This window comes from Symphalangus syndactylus, chromosome 17, assembly GCF_028878055.3.
Source record: "Symphalangus syndactylus isolate Jambi chromosome 17, NHGRI_mSymSyn1-v2.1_pri, whole genome shotgun sequence".
Lineage (NCBI taxonomy): Eukaryota > Metazoa > Chordata > Mammalia > Primates > Hylobatidae > Symphalangus > Symphalangus syndactylus.
In genome coordinates, this window is record NC_072439.2 from 97030528 (window position 1) to 97053849 (window position 23322).

Below are 23322 nucleotides of genomic sequence, written 5' to 3' on the forward strand. Positions count from 1 at the left end.
GGGTTTCTCCATGTTGGTCAGGCTGGTCTCGAACTCTGGACCTCAGGTGATCCGCCTGCCTCAGCCTCCCAAAGTGCTGGGATTATAGGCGTCAGCCACTGCGCCTGGCCTTCCATTTATTGTTTCTATTATCTCTCCCTGTCACTTTCTTTCCCCTCGTCCCATAGCCCCTCTTAAAAATCTTAAATGTGCTAATTCCTTCGTTGAGCAATTATTACTTCTAGTTTTATACAGCATATTTTTCATTTTTAAAGTAAAGATACTAATTATTATATATAAAGTCTTCTTTAAAATCTGCACTGGTACTGTGAGACATCACTGCATAAGACTAGTAGCACAGAAATCAACCTTATTTACAAGAAAGTTAATGTAAGGCAAAGGAAAAATAAGAAAATGATGGGAAAGGAAAGGATTTTTCAATTACCGATGCTAAGAAAGTTGGTTACGGATTTGGAAAAATTGCCTGGGTGTGGTGGCTCATGCCTGTAATCCCAGCACTTTGGGAGGCCGAGGCAGGCAGATCACTTGAGGCCAGGAGTTCAAGACCAGCCTTGGCAACATGGCAAAACCCCGTCTCTACAAAAACTACAAAAAAAAAAAAAAAATTACTTGGGAGGCTGAGGCACAAGAATTGCTCCAACCCAGGAGACGGAGATTGCAGTGAACCAAGATTGCACCACTGCACCCCAGCCTGGGTGACAAAGTGAGACTCCGTCTCAAAAAAAAAAAAAAGGCTGGGCGCAGTGACTCACGCCTGTAATCCCACCACTTTGGGAGGCCAAGGCGGGCGGATCACGAGGTCAGGAGATCAAGACCATCCTGGCTAAGACAGTGAAACTCTGCCTCTACTAAAAATACAAAAAATTAGCTGGGCGGGGTGGTGGGCACCTGTAGTCTCAGCTACTCAGGAAGCTGAGGGAGGAGAATGGCATGAACCCGGGAGGTGGAGCTTGCAGTGAGTCAAGATCGCACCACTGCACTCCAGCTTGGGCGACACAGCGAGACTCTCAAAAAAAAAAGAGAATTTGGAAAAAATATCAAGAGTTAGGCACACATTTTCTACTCTACACTAAATAAATTCACAATATACTATGATTAAAATTTGAAAAATATTCTTATAAAAATGAGTGAATTTCAAAAAAATAAAAAACATTCTATTTTAAAAAGAATGGGAATTAGTTTCTACTTTTTTTTTTTTTTTTTTTTTTTTTTTTTTTTTTGAGACACAGTCTTCCTCTGTCTCCCAGGCTGGAGTGCAGTGGTGCAATCTTGGCTAACTGCAACCTCTGCCTCCTGGATTCCTGGATTCAAGCAATTCTCCTGCCTCAGCCTCTCGAGTAGCTGGGACTACAGGCACGTGCCACCACGCCCGGCTAATTTTTGTATTTTTAATAGAGACAGAGTTTCACCATGTTGGCAAGGCTGGTTTCAAACTCCTGACCTCAAGTGATCCACCCACTTTGGCCTCCCAAAGTGCTGGGATTACAGGCATGAGCCACTGCACCCGGCCACAAGTTTCAGACAGAAACAAGTGAGTATATACTCCAACCCTTAAACTCATCTATTTTCTACAATGTGGTAAACTCGATGGCAGGAATTAAAAGGATTATACTACTATTTCGAATTTTGTAAATCTTATCAGAAACCGGTAGTGGTCTAAAATTATTTATGACATTTTCATAGATATAAATTCTTAGACACAGGGAAAAAAGGAAGACTTGGTATGATGACTCCTAACCTGACAAATGTAAATTTGCAAATCATCCTATGCTAAAACAACACAATGGTGTCAAAAACTTTTCTAATCCATTATAAAGTTTAGTATAGCAATAGACCTCTTATATATTTAATAAGAATCTAATCAGAAAAGATTAAAATTAAGACATACAGGCCGGGCGCGGTGGCTCACACTTGTAATCCCAGCACTTTGGGAGGCCGAGGCGGGCGGATCACGAGGTCAGGAGATTGAGACCACAGTGAAACCCTATCTCTACTAAAAATACAAAAAATTAGCCGGGCGTGGTGGCGGGCACCTGTAGTCCCAGCTACTCGGAGAGGCTGAGGCAGGAGAATGGCGTGAACCCGGGAGGCGGAGCTTGCAGTGAGCCGAGGTTGCGCCACTGCACTCCAGCCTGGGCGACAGAGCAAGACTCCGTCTTTAAAAAAAAAAAAAGACATAGAATCTGAACTGGGCCAAGGGTAGTGGCTCACACCTGTAGTCCCAGCACTTTGGAAGGCCAAGGTAGATGGACTGCTTGAGCCCAGGAGTATAAGGCCAGTCTGGGCAACATGGTGAAACCCTGTCTCTACAAAAAATACAAAAATTAGCTGGGCATGGTGGCATGCATCTGTGGTGTCAATTGCTTGGGGGGTCTGCGGCACAAGGATTCTTTGAGCCAAGGAAGTCCAGGCTGCAATAAGCTGTGACGGTGCCACTACACAGCCTGCACAAGGGAGCGAGAAGACCTTGTCTCAAGGAAAACAAGAACAGTGAACTAACCTGGAGTTAAGAGTTCTATATATAAATATAGCCTTTTTTTTTCTTTTTTTTTTTCTTTTTTGAGACGGAGTCACGCTGTCGCCCAGGCTGGAGTGCAGTGGTGCAATCTCGGCTCACTGCAAGCTCTGCCTCCCGGGTTCACGCCATTCTCCTGCCTCAGCCTCCCGAGTAGCTGGGACTACAGGCACCCACCACCACGCCTGGCTAATTTTTTGTATTTTTTAGTAGAGACGGAGTTTCACCGTGTTAGCCAGGATGGTCTCCATCTCCTGACCTCATGATCCGCCCGCCTCGGCTTCCTAAAGTGCTGGGATTACAGGCGTTAGCCACTGCGCCCAGCCAAATGTAGCCATTTTTAAAACTTATAATGAAAACACCAGATTTGCCAAAATAGCCTCAGATGTGTTTCAATACAATTTAGCTAGCATACATTGTTAGCATGAAGAACTCATACATTTGTAAACCAAGATTCTAAAATCTTCACTTTCATGTGAAAATATGAAATATTTTAAAGCAAAATTTTTTTTTACCTTTAAAAGTTCTGGCTCCCAGGTGTCTAAAGTTAAAGATCGTACTTTTGAAAAATGAACCCCAAGGCTCCTAAGTGGAAAAAAGATGACTGCATTACTATCAAGTCTCAGTTTGCATATTTGCGCAAATTCTTTTTTAACGTGACACAGGCTCTAATAAAGCCCTCAACACACACATATAGGCACAGATCTTCTGTTTAATAATGAATGATGAGCCAAAGTCCTCAAAAGCTTTTACAAACCAGGATTTTAACTACTTCTTAAAAGGTACAAAGATACAAACTGGTGATTAAATTAGGGAGGTGGAAAAGGGCAGCTAACGAGTGAAACATAACCATTTCAATCTGTGTTTATCCAAAAGGAGAAATTCTCATCCTGGGGAGGCCTACCCACCGGTGAATTCCGGAGCACTCGATACACAAGGTGATGCCCAGGTTGATGCTGGCCCACCGCGGATCTGCCAGGCCACAGTCACAACAGCTGGCATTGCCAGGGATACACTGAACCCGCTGAAGCGCACTTTCTCCTTTCAATAATTTCTCTTTTGACTCATTTCCAGAATCTAGGCTTCCTGTGGATGGAGATGATTTCTTATCCAGCTTCTAAAAGAATTAAGAATTCTTGTTTTTAAAAAAGAAAGATTGAAATACTTTGTTGCACACTACATGCTCCAAACTAAAGCTTCCAATCAATAAATTAAAGGCCTGTTACAGGCATAAGCCAGACAATATTCTAGCTAGAAATTCACAGATAAAAAGATGTAGGTTCTTCCATCAGTGAGCTTTTATTCCAGTGGGGAGAAACGTGTAAACATTTAAAATTATGTATAATAAATGACACAATGAACATATGTACAAAAGATGAAGTCAGAGAGAAAGGGAACACCAGTCTAACATGCAGGGTGGAGACAGAGGAAATATGTAAGGGATTATTCAAACTCAAGAATGAAATACATATTATTGTTTTATACCACACTTTTCCAAGGCGTTCAATAAACTTTACACTGGTCATTGTTTTTTTTCAGACCTCTCAGGGATAAAGCAAGTTAATTACTGCAGTGAGTAACTAGGAAAGGTATGAGCTTATATAAATAGTAAAGAAGCGATCAACTACATAATTATAACTACAGAGTGAATCCAATATAGAACATACAATGTTTAAAACTTCAAGGGATATTAGATAAAAGAGAAGAAAAGCAAAAGATGGCTGATTAACAAAAAGTTAATTTTTTGGCCGAGAGCGGTGTCTCACACCTGTAATCCCAGCACTTTAGGAAGCTGAAGCGGGAGGATCACTTGGATCCAGGTGTTCAAGATCAGCCTGGGCAACAGAGCAAGAGCCTGTCTCTAAAAAATAATATGTCTGGGCACAATGGCTCATGTCTGTAATCCCAACACTTTGGGAGGCTGAGGCAGGTGGATCACTTTAGGCCAGGAGTTCAAGACCAGGCTGGCCAACACAGTGAAACCCTGTCTCTACTAAAAATACAAAAAAATTAGCTGGGTGTGGTGGCACACACCTGTGATCCCAGCTACTCAGGAGGCTGAGGCATGAGAATCGCTTAAACCCAGGAGACAGAGGTTGCAGTGAGCCAAGATCATGTTGAGAGAGTGAGACTCCAACCTGGGTGACAGAGTGAGACTCCCGTCATATGAGTGTAAATACATACATACATACATACAAACATACAAACATACAAACATACAAATTAGCTAGGCATGGTGGCACACACCTGTGGTCCCAGCTACTCAGAAGGCTGAGGCATGAGAATTGCTTAAACCCGGGAGCGGGCTGTTGTAGTAAGCCAAGATCATGCCACTGCACTCCAGCCTGGGTGACAGAGTGAGACTCCATCATATGTACGTAAATACATACATACATACAAATTATCTAGGCATAGTGGTGCACACCTGTGATCCCAGCTACTCAGGAGGCTGAGGCATGAGAATCACTTAAACCCAGGAGGCAGAGGTTGCAGTGAGCCAAGATCATGACACTGCACTCCAGCCTGGGTGACAGAGTGAGACTCGATCATATGTACATAAATACATACATACATACATACATACATACATACAAATGAGCTAGACATGGTGGTATACACCTGTGGTCCCAGCTACTCAGAAGGCTGAGGCATGAGAATTGCTTAAACCCGGGAGCAGGCTGTTGTAGTAAGCCAAGATCATGCCACTGCACTCCAGCCTGGGTGACAGAGTGAGACTCCATCATATGTACGTAAATACATACATACATACAAATTAGCTAGGCATAGTGGTGCACACCTGTGATCCCAGCTACTCAGGAGGCTGAGGCATGAGAATCACTTAAACCCAGGAGGCAGAGGTTGCAGTGAGCCAAGATCATGACACTGCACTCCAGCCTGGGTGACAGAGTGAGACTCCATCATATGTACATAAATACATACATACATACATACATACATACAAATGAGCTAGACATGGTGGTATACACCTGTGGTCCCAGCTACTCAGGAGACTGAGGTAGGAGGATTGCTTGAGCCCAGGAGGTCAAGGCTGCCGTGAACTATGATCACACCACTGCATTCCAGAATGGGAAACAGCGCAAGACTGTGTCTCCCCGCCATCCCACTACATGGCCATAATGACCAAATACAAAGATGTGGTACTTAGATCCTAAACAATGACAGATATGGTCTATAAAAAGTCTTCTGGTTTAAAAACATTTCAGGTCAGGAATAGTAGCTCATGCCTGTAATCTCAGCACTTTGGGAAGCCGAGGTCGGTGGATCACGAGGTCAGGAGTTCGAGAGCAGCCCGGCCAATACGGTGAAACCCTGTCTCTACTAAAAATACAAAAAAAAATTAGCCGGGCATGGTGGCACACGCCTGTAATCCTAGCTACTGGGGAGGCTGAGGCAGGAGAATCGCTTGAACCTGGGAGGTGGAAGTTGCAGTGAGCCGAGATGGGGCCCCTGCACACCAGCCTGGGCAATGGAGTGAGACTCCATCTCAAAAAAACAAAAAAAAACTTCCCTGTAAGTTTAGGATTATTCCGAAATTTTAAGAAACAAATATTTGTTTTACCAGAACATGTTCGATAATGGGAATTAGCTAATGAGCAATTACATAAGGAAAGAATATCAATACTGTATTACAGGAATCACGTTGGTTCGTTCCCAAGTTTTCTCTATATGCTAATGTTTTTGCACCAAATTAGAGAACTAAGTACACAAACACAGCATAACTTGGGTCAGCCACTTCGAGGAACACAGCACTGAATATGACACCAATTCACAAAAGTATTAATAGGAGGAATGATTGTTTAAGCAGGACAGTTCAATCCTACTGTCGCTGCCCCCCATCTCCATGCCACTAGGGGATGACTGCTCTCTACACAAACACAATGACTGGAAGTTATTCTCTGGAGGATTAAAACAGAGAGTCTCTGGATCAACTTCACCTGAAAGGTGGAAGCCAGAGGATTAAGTGAACATATACATACAATATGCTAAGATACCCAGCGCTTAGCTCCCCACCAATCCCTCACACCTATGCAGGAGATCAATGAGTCTTCTCTGGGAAATCACATCAGCCGAAAAGACTCAAAAAGACCCTGACGATGGTTGTTCCTCAACAAATGGTCCAGACTTAGACAAAGGCCAGCCAACAAAGTCCTAATTTTAGGATCAGAGCTTCCAAAGAAGTTTTTAGTGCCTAACACTTATAATGAGATAGCCAAAGGAAGCCTCTAACGCAATAGCTCTCAACATTGGTTGTTCATGGAACTAACCCAGGAAGCTTGTGAAAGTATTGATGCCCAACTCCATTCAAGTGTTCTGGGGTGGTACCTAAGCAATGGGGGTTTTTTAAGCTCCCTGTATGGTGACATCATAGTATGCAATGATGGTTAAGAACCACAGCTGTAACACTGATTCCATGAAGAAAGAACAGGTCTATATTTATAAACATTTAGTGAACAAACACAGCTCTTGGAAATTAAATATGTGCTAGCAGAACTGAAATATTCAATGGAAGACTCGGAAGATTAACTGAAAAGATTTCCCAGAAAGTAGAGCAAAACAACACACACGGACACAAAAATAAGAAAATCATAATACCAATCCAAAAAACCCAGAGAAACTGGAGAGGAGAAATACAACAGATCATTAATACAAAAAGCTTCAACATCAACACTGGAAACTAAAAAAACAAACAATGCTGTTAAAATTCTCAAGATTATTTCCAATCTTAAAATACCCAGCCAAACTACCAATCAAATATGAGGACAGAATCAAGACATTTTCAGACACGCATGGAATCACAAATGCCTCATTTTCAGGAAGCTACTGGAGAAAGTATTTAAGTTTTTCTTAAGTCAAGAAGGAGAAAGATATGGGATACAGGAAACAGAAGAAACTCCAGAAATGATTTTGTAAGGAAATCCCAGACTGACAGCCATGCTACAGGCTTAGGGAGCAACTGGTCCAGATTGGAGAAGTGTCATTCTAGAGACAGACATATTGAGGGCTATCTTTGCCAACATGCCCTTCGTCAATGTTCCCATCATTTGTACCCAGACAAGTTCACGTAAACTTGGCTACTGATCAAATTCCTACTTTCATCTCTATGTCTTTTGGCTTGGATCAAGTTAGTCGTCCCCCACAATCCCATGCCTAAAAAGGTTCTGCTTTGACCTATATTTGGGAGCTGGAAGTTGGCCACGGTAAGTTTTGGAATACAATTTAGAGAGCAATCAATCCCCCTAACCATACTCCCAACAATTATCTATCACTAAACCTACGCCAGTCTTGCCAGATGACCCAAAAGTGTTGAGTTCCATTTCTCAGGACTCATTTACTCACTCACTGAGTTGCCCAAAAGACTTTCTTGGTAAGCTCTTTGAGAAACTGCGGCCAGACTATGACCTAAGTTTCCACATTCACCTTATCTTTTTAAGGGGCCTTCACCTAAGAGACAATATTATGCTTCCCTTTTTTGCTTTCATTCAGTTTTAAATACCTTTCCTGATCATTATTTTATTTTATAATTAACTAAAATGGCACAATACTTCTGGGGAAAAACACTAACAGGGAAATACCTTATTCCAATCTGGTTCATATATTCAAATATTAAAATAAACATAGATTCACAAATACTGACATAAAATGGTAAGTGAAATAAAGAGAAATAAACAAAAAAATTAAATGCAGATTTTAAAAATAAAACTCATTTCAATTACATAAAATCATCTTCCATAAAAAACGATGCTACATAGAGTCATATAATGTTGCAACTAAAATCAAGAATTTTGGCAATATATTATTTGGTATTGCTAATACCTCTACTAACCTCTGATTCATCACCCTTCTCTCTATAAGCAGTAGCAATACTGGTCTGAACAGCCTTAATCCATGCCTGGCGCAGCTTTTCGGAATCTGCCTGGAGCATACAACTTCTAAAAGGAAATAACATATTGTTTTCTCAGACACTAAGTTAATGCCAAAAACACCCTATAAGCTTTATATTTTTTCCACTTTGCTACTGAATAATTTTCTAGCCAAAAATATATATAATTTCTTGAAAAAAGGTTTTATTTCATGTATCTTTAGGGCAAAGTATGTTAACGAAGAAATCAAGGTACCAATGAAACAAATTATCTCTTAAAAACAAATAACCCATCACTGAATATTAAAAAAAAACCTCTTAAATTTACCATATAAACATAGAAATACTCATTTTTTTCTACTAGGTACAAATATAAAATGATAGCTATCAAAGAAACTCGTATGATTTCAATTCATCATCATAATAGCTAAAACTTTCACATGAGCACATAAATCACCTTTATGGAATTTAAAGTATAGGATAAATGGTAGAAGTTACATAAATATCTGACTATAATATCTGTAACCATTAATTACTGAAATTTACTTTTAAAACTTTTTTTTCTCTTTAGCACAATTACAGACAAATGCAAATTTCTCTACTCTGGAAAGTTCTTTAAGACAAACTATAAAAACACAAAAGCAAATCACAGATCCTTTAGAACCACTTACTTTGTTGGCGAGACCACCTCAAAGCAGAATCGTCGCTCTATGTCTTCACAATGTTTCACTGTGCAGAGCCTGAGGTCTTCAACTACTACAGTCGGATTATCCTATAGTGGGGAAACCAAATTTCCATATTTTTCCACTTAGGTTTTAATACTACCAATAATGAAATACTTAAAAATATTACTTGGCATAACTGGTCTAATTTTCAAGATTTATATTTTATTTTACAAACAGATAGGGGTTATCAATATAGACAAAAAAGTAATTTTGTCCTGTTAATAACTGTATCTATCTCATAAATTATTCAGAGATTAAATGAAATTGTTTACATATAAAGAGCCTAGTCCAACACTTGATACTTAGTAGATGCTCAATAAATGTTAATGTTCTGTGGCTTTTCTTCCATTTTCTTTTACATCCACTCTCCTGGTCCCCACTCACATATAATAAAAGCTACTTTCCTCCAGAAGAGAAGCTTTTATTCAGTCAAGTTTTAAATACCTCAAAGAAAGCTATAACTTCTTAAAATATCTAAGAGAATCAAAGATTTTATCACTTTCTACCGTTTAATAAAAATATAAATTCAAAACCAAGTTTATCAGAATAGAAGAAACCATGAACTAATTAGCTGATTAAAGAGCTTCTGTCATACAAACCTGCTACCACAGAACCAAGCAAATAAAATTTCATATTGTGTCATCTCAAGAGTAGAGATTTGAAATCTGCAGTTTACAGAGTATCATTCATAAAAAGTAACTAGGTGAAAAGCAAGTTATCCATTAACTAATGATTCCTTCTTTTGTTTCTAGTTATTTTAATATTCTCAACTCATATGTAATCCCAATATGTCTTTCCCATAAATAAAACGTCCTCATCCTTAAACTAAGGTTCAGGAAAACAAACATATAAAACGATATTAACAAATTTAAGGGGTTCTATTTAAATTACTTTCAGCTTACATTTTAATTAATGTAATTTTTAGCCATTCTGTCTTATCACCTTTGGCCCTACTGTGACATTATTTAAAAGGCACCCTCTCTTTCATCTTCAAAATAGTGCTATGGAATGGCAGTGTTATTTCTGTCATGGACTAGACAAAGATACATATAAAGAAATAAAAGTATGTTGTACATTTCAAAACAGCTAGGAGAGGAGATTTGTAATGTTCCTAAGACAAAAATGTTTGAGGTGATGGATACCCCAGTTACCCTGATTTGATCATCACACATTGTATACAAGTATCAAAATAGCACATGTACCACAAAAGTATGTACAACTAATATATACCATTTAAAAGCTACCAAAACATTTTTAAAAATCCTGTGACCCAGAAAAATCCATCTCAAAGCAAGGAATTAAGAACCCAGGATTCAAAATCACTTTGCTTTTAAGAATTAAGTGTTGATATTTTCCACCCTAGAGTCCTCTTATACCTGCTCAAACATAAAACTAATAAATAATTACATTAATTTTACACATGTGAGTATGTATAGACTTCAATGTTTACCAAAACAAAGAGATAAATAACTGAAATTGGTAACTCATTGGTGTTTCACTTACTAACACCTACCTTAAATTTTTTCTGGTAAACCAACTGATTATTCTGTATTGAAAACCAGCGCCTACAGAAACACAAAATAGATTAAGTTTTCATAAACATAATTTATTTCCATTGTTGTTAGAAATGAAATATTTGAGAAAGCACTGGAAATCACATTGTGGTAATTATGTTTTGAGAAGTCCACTGTATTATTTTGCTTTATATAAACTGATTCTAATATGGGAAAACTATTGAAAGTAAAGAACAAACGTTTTAAAACCACAGGTTAGGAAAATTAAAGTACTACATTTTGATTAATTTCATGTCACAAATTTAGATCCTAACAAAAGCAGTTATCCTTTATACTATCACCAAATAATAACTGTTTTAAAGTACAAATTTACAGTTTTTGAGGTTCCTTAAAAATAACTGAACTCTTTCCCCAGAAATAATTGCTTTTCTCATAAAGTTGGCATAAATGTATATTGTGAATAAAAGTATCCACTTGTGGCCAGGCACAGTGGCTCACGCCTGTTAATCCCAGCAAAGCGAGTGGATCACCTGAGGTCAGGTTACCTGAGGTAAGGCCAAAGCAAGTCGATCACCTGAGGTCAGGAGTTCGAGACCAGCCTGACCAACATGGTGAAACCCAGCCTCTAATAAAATATACAAAATTAGCCGGGCATGGCGGCAGGCACCTGTAATCCTAGCTACTCAGGAGGCTGAGGCAGGAGAATCGCTTGAACCCGGGAGGCGGAGGTTGCAGTAAGCCAAGATCACACCACTGCACTCCAGCCTGGGCGACCGAGCAAGACTCCGTCTCAATAAAAAAAAAAAAAAAAAAAAAAAATCCACTTGTATACAGAAAAACATTGAAATAAATTGTGCTTTATTTTCAACCTTTCAGCAGATAATTCAGTAAGGGTTTGATTTGATAAGCAAAACAGAAAACTAATCATGTCAGAAACGACATCTAACAAGAGATAATCACAAATTAGCTTGGCCTTACTTTCATATAAAATACTCCTAAGTAAAATAATCAAAGTTATTACTATAAATGATTCACTCAACTATTTATATGGTTCTGCTCATTACTGTAAATTATTAGGCAAACAATTTACTATCTTTTTTAGAAGAAAAATCTAAGCTATATATTACGTATTTACTAATTCTAATTTATTAAAACAATAAAAGACCTAAAGGCATAAAAAAATTCACAGCCAAAAGCCATTCAGAAAAGAAAGCAAAACTTCTTATCAAGCATGAAAGGTAAAACAGTATTTGAATCATTATTTTAAAATTAGTTTCATGTAAGATGATTTCTATTGTAACATTAGTTATTAATCAATTAGCAGATATTCTACCTTTTCATTGATACTAATATGAAGCATTAGAAATTGTATTTAGACATTTAGAATTGCTATTTTTAAAAATTAAGTTAATTATCCAAAGCTGTTCTCATCTCATGACTAGAAGATGCTTTTCCACTTTTAAGCCATTTACTAGACAGACTGTTTAGGTTTTCTTGCCACTTAAAGAGGAATCACCATTACCATTAAAAAAGATATTTGTTAAATAAGCATCTAGATAAAATGAGCTGGGTTGCCTCTAAATGCAAATCATCAAGAGGTAGGCTAGAAAAGGAAGAACTTCTGGGTTTCTTTACTTTGGGACAGATAGTTGTTAGAAATGTTAAGGAAATACCTACAAACAAACAAAATGGTGCAACCCTGCCACATGGGATGACATGCAATGGAAACAATCTCTGATACTGATGAAAGTGTTTACGTAAAAATCATTTGAAGTAGGGTGAACTGTAGTAATACAAAATCATTTGTTTTATATCGTAGTAAATTCTGTAATTTGATGAAATCTATCAAGAGTTTTACTGAACAACAACAAAAAACACACTTAGGTAAACTTTTCACGCTCTTGATCAGCTGCATCTTAGGACAATATCTTCTAAAAATAGTATCAAAACGCTATATTAAAACTTATGTTGTTGTCAAAGACCTATCCCTCTGATTATTAACTCTAAGGATCACATGTATTTCTGAAACCCAGTTCCTCTGCCATCTATCTGCTTCTGAATGACGTTTTCATAACATCAGTTTTTATAAACTGAGGAAAGAAAATATAAACTCTTAATTTTACATCTCTTAAGGAAAAATATCATATATCCTAGGTAGAAAACATTTTTTCAATTATTATACTAAGATTTGCGTGTCTTACGACACTGTCACTCCTCCATTGCTATTATAAATAAAAAAAAACTAGTAACATTGACCAAAACTTTAATCAGGTAAGTAAAAGGGAATATAATTTTTAATTATTTCTATAGAATAATCCTAGTTGTTATTAACATTTCATTGGTTTTTTTTTGTTTGTTTTGAAGCAGAGTCTCACTCTGTCGCCCAAGCTGGAGTGCAGGGGTGCGATCTTGGCTCACTGAAACTTCCACTTCCTGGGTTCAAGCGATTCTGGTACCTTAGCCTCCCAAGTAGCTGGGGTTACAGACACACGCCACCGCACCCTGCTAATTTTTGTATTTTTAGTAAATACGAGGTTTTAACATGTTGGCCAGGCTGGTCTCTAACTCCTGGTCTCAAATGATCCACCCACCTTGGCCTCCCAAAGTGCTGGGACTACAGGCGTGAGTCACCACGCCCCACCCTAGTTGTTATTAACATTTCTAAGAAAAGGAAAAGTAAGACTTAAAAACAGCTCATGGACTGTGAAATATAGAAAAAATACTTAACTTTGGATTCAGAAACTGACCACAAAGCCAAAATACAAGACAGTTTTTTGTTTTTTGTTTTTGAGATGGAGTCTCACTCTGTTGCCCAGGTTGGAGTGCAATGGCACGATCTCGGCTCACTGCAACCTCTGCCTCCTGAGTTCAAGCGATTCTCCTGCCTCAGTCTCCTGAGTAGCTGGGATTACAGGCATGCACCACCACGCCCGGCTAATTTTTGTATTTTTAGTAGAGACGGGGTTTCGCCACGTTGGCCAAGCTGGTCCTGAACTCCTGACCCCAAGTGATCCACCCGCCTCAGCCTCTCAAAGTGCTGGGATTACAGGCATGAGCCACTGTGCCCAGCCAAGACAGTTTTTAAAATAGAAAAATTTCGTGCTTCATTAAGAAAAATAAGGTACCACTTTGTATCTCAAATTGAAATAACTCAATATAATACACATTTTATTAAATTCTAAATATTATACTTTAAAATATATTTGTTGTAAATATTAAATTTATAAATTATTAAATATTATTAATATTAACATACCAATTAGAGCTTCCAAATGACAAAATTTGGGAAGGAAAAGAAAAATATACATAAACAAAAAAATCGAGTTATCTTTTACCATGTTTGATCACTAGTCCCAGACTGCTCTTGAAATCAAGAACATGAGTAAAAGTCAAACTTCTAAATCTGTAGAAGCTTTATCACTAGAACTATACAGATGATGGGTTTATTTACACATTCATGTAAGTGCCAAACAGGTAAACAACTGGTAAAAATTAAAAGCCTGAACATGAATGCTCCTTTACTTCAATTTATTTTTATACAGAGAAAATAAATGGCAAAACAAAAAAAAGGTAACGAACTGACAATGTAGTCTTTCAACATAATCAATATGGATTTACCAAAAGGACTAATCCTAGTTACTGCTCAAATTTTTAAAAAGAGTTTACTAGCTTATCTCCCTCTATATTTTTATTTGTTTAGACATATATGTAATTTTTTGAGAGACAGGGCCTCACTCTGTCACTCAGCCTGGAGTGTCGTGGTGCAATCATAGCTCACTGCAGTCTGGAAATCCTGGGCTCAAGTGATCCTCCCACCTCAGCCTCTGGAGTAACTGGGACCACAGAGGCATGCCACCACATCCAGCCTTTATTTCTCTTTTTAAAAAACTAAGATATGTTTAAAAAAAAAAAAAAAGTAAATTACTCAATCTGTATCTTCTTTGGGTAATTATAAATAAATCAAATATTCCTTTACAGATTAAAACAAATTGAGGAGATGTACAATTAAAAGGTATAATTCCATTTCTCAAAATATTTATATTTTCTTCCCAATGTAAAACATAAAGAGACTTTTTATCCATTGCAAGTAATCCAACTGGAATGCAAGTTAATTATGAGCTTTCTCGTGCCAAAAAGGAAACTGGAGTAAGATGAGGGTAAAGGGAAGGAAGCCATTTGGTACCTGATATGATCGGGCTTTTTCCTGTCGTGTGAAAAAAGGGGCAGGATTAAAACATAAGGGAAAGGTGGTAAAAGAATGAAAACGAAAAATGTGCAAAATAAGCAAAGGACTAGCATGATACGAAAATAAAGCAAGAATTAAGAAACAAGCTTAAGCTCTGAACCTAACAAAATAATCAAAAGTATCTGTTGCATTTTATTTACTTTTTATACACATATGCATTTGTACAATTAATTCCAACTCTTAAGACTCTGAAAATTTCAAGAATATTCAAAAAGTTCTTCAAATACTATGTTACAGGAAGTTCTGGTAGGACTTAGCATACTTGGGATATACCTCTACTATTATTTTCTGCCTCAATGGTCATGGCTATAAAATATAGATAGTATCTCGCGCCTCATCTTAATAAGCTGCTCCTAAAAATTAAGGAAAATAATCACTGTAGGAATTGCCTATATAAACCTGAGATAAATGAAAAGTTTTCATAAAGAAAGTAGGTTCACTAAATAGAGGATATCAAAGATTATAAAATATTAGCCAAAAACATTTCTCCCAATTGCCCACCCCATTTTCATGAAATGATATCAGTGACTTGAAGGCCACACATACGTAGTATTAATCTTTAATCTATGTATACACTTCTTATAATACAAAAGGCCAATAGAAATAAAACGTTTACATCTATACCAGCAGCATACAGAACATTTTGCTTTAAAATACCATGTAGTACATTCTATGCTTTTAGCTGTATTTTCTATTTCAACAAAGACTGAGCATAGCAAGTAATTATTCAGTTTTGTTATTAGTGTTTCCAAGTTATCACTAAATAAATTATGTTAGTATCTATTTATTTTCCTTCTTCAGAGTTCAGAGTTCCAGGTTTTGCACCTCAATTTGTTCACAAACCAGCTGTGTGACCTTGAAAGAGTGACTATCTCTCTGAAGTTCCATTTCTTTATTGAAAACAAGGGTGCTCTACAATCTATGATTCTAATCAATAACTGCCATTTCACTACGTACAGATGGCATCTCCTTTAACAACAGCCTAATTTCCAAAGGCATTTTTTTTTCACTTTGTAAACAGGAGGTCATGTCTGCAACTGAAAATTTAACCATTATTCCTCACTTGATTTTAGCTGTTTTAATATCTATGCCAATGTAATTCAGAAAATAAATAATAATGAAAAGGTTCATGTGTAAATCAAAATTAATTTCCTTCTATTGTCCTAAATGGTAGTGCAATATTCCACTAACACTTACTATGCTTCATTTTGAAGTCTGAGACCATCTCTCATTGTAGTAGTCCATGGAAGTTCATTTCTTTTCTTCTTAACATAATAGTATGTTTCTATGGATCTACTGTATTTTCACTTTGTTAAACTTTAAGTAGGTTGTTTTGAAATCTGAAGGCTAAATTCAATTCTGCCATTATATCATGAAAACATACTGGTGAGAATCTTTATTATAAAGACTCACCGGTCAAGCTGTTTTTTCTTTGTTTTTTTTTTTTTTCCAACTTCTACTCTGGCTACAGAAATTTGTCAGGAAAGGCTTAAAAGACTACTGTCTTACTTTTTAGAGCTTAGAAAATGTAATTTTAAGTTTTCATTTTCACTTTAGCTAGAAACATTATTTCTAACCACACCACTTGAGTTGGTCCCCCTATATTCATGTACTATTCTTATTTTTATTTATTTATGTATTTATTTGAGAGGCAGAGTCTCACTGTGTCGCCCAGACTGGAAGTGCGGTGGCACAATCTTGACTCACTACAACTTCTGCCTCCTAGGTTCAAGCGATTCTTCTGCCTCAGCCTCCCAAGTAGCTGGGATTACAGGCATGCGCCACCACGTCCAGCTAATTTTTTCTATTTTTAGTAAAGACAGGGTTTCACTGTGTTGGCCAGGCTGGTCTCAAACTCCTGGCCTCAAGTGATACACCCACCTCAGCCTCCCAAAGTGCTAGGATTACAGGCATGAACCACCATGTCCAGCTTATGTATTATTTTTAAAGCTCTCTAAAGTCAGGTTTAACATCAAATATAATCATTATTCTTTCCATTTTATATTCACTCTCAGGTTCAGAAAAATTATTTTGAATAAAACAAACCATCTACCATGTAAACATCTGGCAATATCAAATGCTGGGGAATGCTCAATAAATCACCGACGTTCAGAAATGTCAGTGAATTTTTTTTTTTTTTGAGACAGAGTCTCACCCAGGCTGGAGTGCAGTGGTGCAATCTCGGCTCACTGCAGCCTCTGCCTCCTGTGTTCAAGCAATTCTCCTGCCTTAGCCTGCTGAGTAGCTGGGATTATAGGTATACACCACCACGCCAGGCTAATTTTTGTATTTTTAGTAGAGAAGGGATTTCACCATGTTGGCCAGGCTGGTCTCAAACTCCTGACCTCAAGTGATTCACCTGCCCCAGTCTCCCGAAGTGCTGGGATTATAGGCGTGAGCCACTGTGCCCACCCAGTGAATGTTTTTTCTATATAACCTCAACACCAAGACATAAAAATAATTACACTAGAAACCCATTTTAATAAAACATTAAATTTTTCCATTTAACAAAAATGTACACAAAGTTAAACTTACTAGGAAATTATATTTACTAATGTCCATTTTTTTAAAATAAAAACAACATCATTAAATTCATATTCTCTTCAAGTAATAAACACATTATAGCCAATAATATAATAGTAAATCAACTAGAATCCAACTACTACTCATATTACAGAATTTTTTTGACTACTTTTTTATTTTTGGCAAAAATAGAGGCATCCTTGAATAAAAGATAAGCACTGATACCCAGAAGAATGATCCTGTGACAATCAGTCTTTTGGTTGAAGCTTTAATGTCTGAAGTTATTTCATTTTAGTATATTACTACATGAGAAAATACAATGAAATATTTTATACATTCTTTTAACAGACATTTAACAGATTTATATTTTATAAAAATTTGTTTAGCAAAACCTTCAAAGTTTTTGGTAGCCATCAAGTTTAGAATAAAGGAGCACCAACTGCCACAGCTTCATATATGAAAAAAATCCTATTTCCTAAAACTCCTGTTTTATTGAAGTTATTGCAAAGATCAAAAGATCAGTATCACCTAGCTTAAAGATTCATAAGCATTTTGTTCACAAAGAGCAGGAAAAAAAAAAGATTCATAAGTGATATGGACTGGCTCTGTGTCACTACCCAAATCTCACCTTTAACTATAATCCCCACGTGCTGTGGGCCGGATGTGGTGGGAGGTCACTGAGTCATGCAGGCAGTTTTCCCCATGCTGTTCTCGTGATGGTGAGGGAGTTCTTAGGAGATCTGATAGTTTAAAAGTGGCAGTTTCCCCTGAGCTCGCTCTCTCCTACCACCTTCGTGAGGAAGATGCCTGCTTCCCCTTCTGCCATAATTCTAAGTTTCCTGGGGCTTCCCCAGCCATGGAGAACTGTCAGTCAATTGAAACTCCTTTCTTTATAAATTACCCAGTCTCAGGTAGTATCTTTATAGCAGTGTGAACATGGACTAATACAGAGAACTGGTACCAGCAGAGTAGGGTACTGCTATAAAGATAATCTGAAAATGTGGAAGCCACTTTGGAAATGAGTAACAGGCAGAGGTTGGAACAGTTTGGAGGGCTCAGAAGGCAGGAAGATGAGGGAAAGTTTGGAACTTCCAAGAGACTTATTGAATGCTTTTGACCAAAATGCTGATACTGATATGGACAATGAAGTCCAGGCTGAGGTGGTCTCAGATGGAGATGAAGAACTTATTGGGAACTGGAACAAATGTCACTCTCGCTATACTTTAGCAAAGAGACTGGCAGCATTTTTGCCCCTGCCCTAGAGATCTGTGGAACCTTAAACTTGAGAGAGAGGATTTAGGATATCTGGCAGAAGAAATTTCTAAGCAGGAAAACATTCAAGAGGTGACTCGGATTTCCCAAAAGTGTTCCGTTATATGTGTTCACAAAGAAAAGATATGAAATTGGAACTTAGTTTAAAAGGGAAGCAGAGCATAACAGTTTGGAAAATTTGCAACCTGACCATGAGATATAAAAGAAAAATCCATTTTCTGAGGAGAAATTCAAGCCAGCTGCAAAAATTTGCATAAATAATGAGGAGCTGAATGTTTACATCCAAGACAATGGGAAAAATGTCTCCAGGGCATGTAAGAAATCTTTGAGGCAGACCCTCCCATGACAGGCCCGGAGACCTAGGAGGGAAAAATAGTATTGTGGGCCAGGGCCCAGGACTCTGCTGCTCTGTGCAGCCTTGGGACTTGGTGCCCTGCATCCCAGCCACTCCAATTCCAGCCATGGCTAAAAGAGGCCAAGGTACAGCTCGGGCCACTGCTTCAGAGTGGGCAAGCCCCAAGTATTGGTGGCTTCCATGTGGTATTAGGCCTACAGATGCATGGAAGATGAGAATTTAGGTTTGGGAACCTCCACCTAGATTCCAGAGGATGTATAGAAATGCTTGAAGGTCCAGGCAGAAGTCTGCGGCAGGGGAGGAGCCCTCATGGAGAACCTCTCCTAAAGCAGAGCAGAAGGGAATGTGGGATTGGATCTCCCACATACAGTCCCCACTGTGGCACTGCCTAGTGGAGCTTTGAGAAGAGGGCCACCATCCTCCAGACCCCAGAAACGTAGATCCACCAACAGCTTGCACCATGCACCTGGAAACACTGCAGGCACTCAATGCCAGCCCATAAAAGCAGTGCAGGGGCTATAGCCTGCAGAGCCACAGAGGTGGAGTTGCCTAAGGCCATGGGAACCCACCCACTGCATAGACTGCCCTGGAATGTGAGACATGGAGTCAAAGGAGATTTTAGAGCTTTAAGATTTAATGACTGCCTGGCTGGGTTTCAAACTTGTGTGGGGCCTGTGACCCCTTTGTTTTGGTCATATTTTCCCATCTGGAATGGGAACATTTACCCAATGCCTACACCTCCCTTGTATCTTGGAAGTAACTAACTTGTTTTTTATTTTACAGGCTCATAGACAGAAGGGACTTGCCTTGTCTCAGATAAGACTGTGGACTTGGACTTTTGAGTTAATGGTGGAATGAGATAAGACTTTGGGGAACTGTTGGGAAGTCCTGATTGATTTTGAAATGTGAAAAGGACACGAGATTTGAGAAAGGCCAGGGGTGAAATATGGTTTGGCTCTGTATCCCCACCCAAATCTCATCTTAAATTGTAATCCCCACATGTTGAAAAAAGGACCTGGTGGGAGGTGATTGGATCATGGGAGCGGTTTCCCCCATGCTGTTCTCATGATAGTGAGGGAGTTCTCACAAGATATAATGGTTTAAAAGCAGCAATTTCCCCTGAGCACTCTCTCTCTGCTGCCTTGCGAAGAAGGTACCTGCTTCCCCTTCACCTTCTGCCATGACTGTAAGTTTCCTGAGGCCTCCCCAGCCATGGAGAACTGTGAGTCAATTAAAACTCTTTTCTTTATAAATTACCCAGTCTCAGGTAGTATCTTTATAACAGTGAGAAAATGTACTAATACAATAAGCAAACACTAAGAAAAAATGTACATAAACATCATACAGAGGAGAAACCAAAAGAAAAAAGAAAGCTCACTTGTCCTATTCATCTATCATATTCATAATTTGTACCCAAATCTATTTTATGACAAATATAGGAGGTAGACCATATTCAAAATTTATTTACTATAATGAGCTAGCCACTATAGACCAAGCATTATAAAAATTCTCCTTGCTTCCTTATTTAATCCTTGCTTATTTTTAGAATTTAGAATTAATGATTTTATTCTTCACCTGCTTCTAAAGGGCATCTATCTTCAATAGACTGGGTTCAGGAAAGTTTCTATGGAATTTACAGAAGTTAAAGAATTATGAAGGAGAGAGTTGTCAAATCACAGAGAAAGTCAGAAAATCAAAACTATGTACAGATCAAGACTAGTATTTGAAATATATTACCTGTTCCAAGTTTTGAAGGCATTGCTGGCTCGTTTGAACAGATATCCTTCCATAACTATGCCATTTGCAGCATCTACGTTATATTCTAACTTAGAATCATCACTGGAGAAATCCTAGACAAAATAACACATAAAGAAGTTCATATGACTTGACTAAGTTTCCCAGACAAGAAATGGATCCTAAGAAAAGAGTTCAAAAGGAAGAAAAGGTTTATATTAAGACAGCTACAACAATATTAATAAGAAAAATGAAGGGGGACTTAAATGATCAATAATGAAATGTTTCAATACATTAAAGTATTTGACTTTAGTGGATTATTTTATGCAATACTTATTGTGATGACCTAAGGACATATAATCATATATAGTGCAAAACAGAAAATAAATCAATATAAGCTGTATATACATTGTGATTAAAAGCATAAAATAATATGTATACAAATAAACAAGGGAAACAACTAAATACTACACAGGGTATGACATTTAAAATTCTTTGTTTTATCATAACTTTTTTTTTTTTTTTTTTTGAGACAGAGTCTCGCTCTGCCTGCCACCCAGCCTGGAGTGCAATGAAGTGATCTCAGCTCACTGCAACCTCTGCCTCCCGGGTTCAAGTGATTCTCCTGTCTCAGTCTCCCATGTAGCTGGAATTACGGACATAGGCCATCATGCCCAGCTAATTTTTGTATTTTTGTAGAGACAGGGTTTCACCATGTTGGCCAGGCTGGTCTTGAATTCCTGACCTCAGGTGATCTGTCTGCCTCAGCCTCCTAAAGTGTCGGGATTACAGGCATGGGCCACTGTGCCCAGCCTATCACAGTATTCTATGGTGATATGTGTTAACAATTTTTTAAAGTATATGATTATATTTAATTGGGATTTTTTTTTTTTTTTTTGAGACGGAGTCTTGCTCCGTCACCCAGGCTGGAGTGCAGTGGTGCTATCTCGGCTCACTGCAAGCTCCGCCTCCCAGGTTCACGCCATTCTCCTGCCTCAGCCTCCCGAGTAGCTGGGACTACAGGTGCCTGCCACCACGCCCGGCTAATTTTTTGTATTTTTAGTAGAGACGGGGTTTCACCGTGTTAGCCAGGATGGTTTCGATCTCCTGACCTCGTGATCTGCCCGCCTCGGCTTCCCAAAGTGCTGGGATTACAGAGGTGAGCCACTGTGCCTGGCCTTAATTGGGATTATTTAAAGTTACCACTATTTTCTAAAGATATTACTACCATGGTAGTTTTTTTTTTTTTTTTTTTTTTTTGAGACAGAATCTCACTCTGTCACCCAGGCTGGAGTGCAGTGGCGCAATCTCAGCTCACTGCAACCTCTGCTTCCCGGTTCAAGTGATACTCCTGCCTCAGCCTCCTGAGTAGCTGGAACTACAGACGTTTGCCACCACGCCCAGCTAATTTTTGTATTTTTAGTAGAGACAGGATTTCACCATGTTAGCCAGGCTGGTCTCAAACTCCTGACTTCAAGTGATTCACCTGCCTCAGCCTCCCAAAGTGCAGGAATTACAGGTGTGAGCCATTGAGCCCAGGCATGGTAGTTTTTGAATCTGACAGTGTCTATGGCATTTTTTCCTAAAATAAAATTTAGTTTTCAAAGGAATCAGATCTTAGTCTACAGTTTGAAGTGGGCAAGTTGAACTCACTTTTTTATGAGTACTGTGAAATCACTCATAGTCTTCTTCTAGCGTTCTAATTATCTAAATCTTCACCTGAATGCAATTTAAACTTTCAATTTTCTTCCAAACATTCATAAAGTTTGGAAATCAGAAATTCAATATTTAAAATATTGCCTAACAAACTTCAAAGCATTTTGAACAAAACTCTAAGACTGCTGTTTTCAGCAAATTTAAAACTCTAAAGCCAGTCCCATAACTTTTAAAATTCCTCCTGGACCAATAATTAAAATTAGAATTTCATCCTATTAAGGAGTAGTAAACGTCCTGTCTTGGGAAACATTTTGGCAGCATTTACTGAGACGCTGGGGCCCTGCACCGGAGGGAAGGCAGAGTGACAACCGTCTAAGGGCCCTCCAAATTTATGAGTGTACTAAGTCAGGAACAGGAAAAAAACTAAATTCAGAATTTCAATAGAGAAAAAAAAAATAACCTCTCCTGACACCTTTGAAACTTTAACCACTAAAAGACCTGATAATCCAAAATAATCAAATGAAGCAGGATCTGTAAACAAATTGCTACATTGCTTCCTACTTTTTCTTTGGGAGGGAAAAAAAAAATCAGGGAAACTTTAATGCCCTCATTTAAAATTTATTTGAGGCTATAATTAATTATACAGAGAGAATTAAGCAATAAATATAAATATAATTGACTTTGTTAACATTCTGAAGGTTTCATTTGTAACATCTGTAGTTTTTCATAACCTTGGTCAACTTAAAAGACTTCCTTGAAAGTGCAGGGCATTACAAGTGTTTCTCTAATTTTCAACTATACTTCTTGAGATAAATTGTCTTCAATTTAATTACTATTAATATCAACTAATATTTTGTAGTACTTAAAATGTGACAGATTTCATAACTTTAGCAAAGAAATA

General features: G+C 38.0%; 1 protein-coding gene across 5 annotated transcripts in view; it reads right to left on the minus strand.

Moving 5' to 3' along the window:
* ACAP2 (ArfGAP with coiled-coil, ankyrin repeat and PH domains 2) overlaps positions 1–23322 on the minus strand; it is a 175459-nt gene that overhangs the window by 25101 nt on the left and 127036 nt on the right. For 3 of the 5 annotated variants that reach the window (XM_063622161.1, XM_063622163.1, XM_063622165.1), the window contains 7 exons: positions 20769–20881; positions 14819–14839; positions 10635–10686; positions 9068–9168; positions 8361–8466; positions 3424–3632; positions 3031–3100 (listed from right to left, as the gene is read on the minus strand). In XM_063622161.1, coding sequence (XP_063478231.1) covers positions 3031–3100; positions 3424–3632; positions 8361–8466; positions 9068–9168; positions 10635–10686; positions 14819–14839; positions 20769–20881 — 672 coding nt within the window. The remainder of the gene's footprint in view (positions 1–3030; positions 3101–3423; positions 3633–8360; positions 8467–9067; positions 9169–10634; positions 10687–14818; positions 14840–20768; positions 20882–23322) is intronic. The other 2 variants (XM_063622164.1, XM_063622162.1) reach the window with 1 other exon arrangement.